At 42.4% G+C, this 1,852-nt stretch overlaps 1 protein-coding gene across 1 annotated transcript; it reads right to left on the bottom strand.

Annotated features, from left to right (window-relative positions):
* Positions 1-8: 8 nt before the first annotated feature.
* Positions 9-1,764, bottom strand: LOC111646631 (serine/threonine-protein kinase PAK 2-like; the record flags this gene model as incomplete). Its single annotated transcript, XM_023396209.2, has 5 exons — positions 1,618-1,764; positions 777-889; positions 521-638; positions 301-400; positions 9-200 (listed from the first exon to the last, which is right to left on the bottom strand). Coding segments are annotated over exons 2-5 (454 nt in total), but the record flags the coding sequence as incomplete, so codon positions are not given.
* Between the last annotated feature and the right edge of the window lie 88 nt (positions 1,765-1,852).

Here is a 1,852-nt window from a genome sequence, read left to right as displayed (position 1 = left end):
CACTCGTAGTGGGTTCTCGTTCAGGTAAGGAGGCTCTCCTTCAACCATCTCAATGGCCATAATACCCAGTGACCAAATGTCTACTTTAGGCCCATAAGCCTTCCTGGTCACCACCTCAGGAGCCATCCAGTAAGGCGTTCCTACCATGGTGCTACGTTTGCTCTGCTCTGGAGTGATCTGGGCACAGAAGCCAAAATCGGCTGTCGAGGAGACGGAGGAGAGTAAATACACAGTAACGGTAAAAGACCACAGTCATCTACGTTCATCAGGCTGCTGACAACAGCCGCACGAAGGACTTACTCAGCTTGACAGAGCCATCCATCCCGAGTAGCACGTTGTCACTTTTAATGTCTCTGTGGATGACTTGGTTCGCATGTAGGAAATCCAAAGCCTGTAAACACTGCACATGTGGAGATAAATGGGAGGAAACGGGGAAAAGTTGTTGAGCATTTATTTTTTTGTGGGATTTCAGGTAAAGATTCCTCTGGTATGAACCACTGCTGTAAAGTGTGGAGTTTACCTCTCGGCAGACAGCAGCTATCTGGGCCTCATCCATACAAGTCTCTGTAACCACATCTGTCAGCGAGCCACCGGCCAGATACTCCATCACCACAAACAGCTCCTCCCCCATCAGGAAACTGACAACGTGAAATATTCAAGGAGGTACAGAGGAAGACGCTCCACGTCAGATCCAACCAGGATTTTGTGATTACTTGTTAAATGTATGGTAAGTGTTATTACATGCTGTCAGACTGCAGGTGTGCCTTCACTCCTACCTGTCTAAAAAGTTGACAATGTTGGGGTTCTTCAACTCCTTCATCACTAGAATCTCATTGATGATCAGCTCCTTCTTCGGCTGCTTTTGTAGGTTGATCTGTTTGATGGCGACCTGTAGAAAGACAGTACAAGAGGCCACATATTCACATATTCTTAATTATTAAATGAACCATTTATACTCAAGGGACCATAATTCATATTTCAATCTTTCTCTTCGTCTTTGATATGACTGTATGTGTCTGTAAGTCGTCTGCTTCCTCCGACTCTTCCTCTGCCTGTATGATGAAGCACTTCTTGTCTAACTCTTGTGTACTCTTTTACTTGTGTAAACGTTGCTATGTAAATTAGCTTTGTGGTAAACAATCAGTGAGTATACAGCCATTTATTGTGTCCCAACTCTTTTCTGTAGCATCAAAGTGACTTTAAGATACAAACATTTCTGTAGAAAGTCGGGCTGCACAATCAAACAATCCAAATCATAATAGGGCCAATTGCAATATCCAAATCACAGCAGCTTCAATTTTTGATAAAGGTAAAATGTGTCACCACATTGTTGTGTATTGTTAGCACCATAAGCGTTCTGGTGCAACTACGACACCCCGGCCTAAAAATCAGATTTTCTCATTATTTTTAAATTTTTCAGTGAAAATTAAAATGCAAAAACAATCATTCCAACTGAAATCAAAATATCTGCCAAAAGAAACACATTTTTTTTTTTTTTTGTATTGTGCAGCCCTGGTGGAAAGTATGTCGGTGAAATAACATCCATATGTTAGTGCTCCCAATGAGCCGTGTTTCACAATGAGGTCCACTACTTCACTGGTTAGTGTCATCACTCACCTCTTGTCCTGTGGCGACATCAATGGCTGTGAATACTGTTCCCGACGCCCTGTCAGAACCACGACATCACCAGGTTACTTCAACTCACATTTAAACCAACAGTCCAATCAAACTAGAGATCATCTCGACCCATAAGTCCTCAGTGATCATTATTATTATTCAAAGTACTCACAAACTTCTACTTCATGTTGATCTCAACTAGACCAAAGTGACTGTATCTTGCAGGTCGTGTTGC

The sequence above is a fragment of the Seriola lalandi genome, unplaced genomic scaffold (genome assembly GCF_002814215.2).
Source record: "Seriola lalandi dorsalis isolate HSWRI2012SDOR001 ecotype SW California unplaced genomic scaffold, Sedor1 jcf7180001963395, whole genome shotgun sequence".
NCBI lineage: Eukaryota > Metazoa > Chordata > Actinopteri > Carangiformes > Carangidae > Seriola > Seriola lalandi.
The sequence above is the reverse complement of the archived record's forward strand: the minus strand, read 5'-3'. Positions and strand labels throughout refer to the sequence as shown.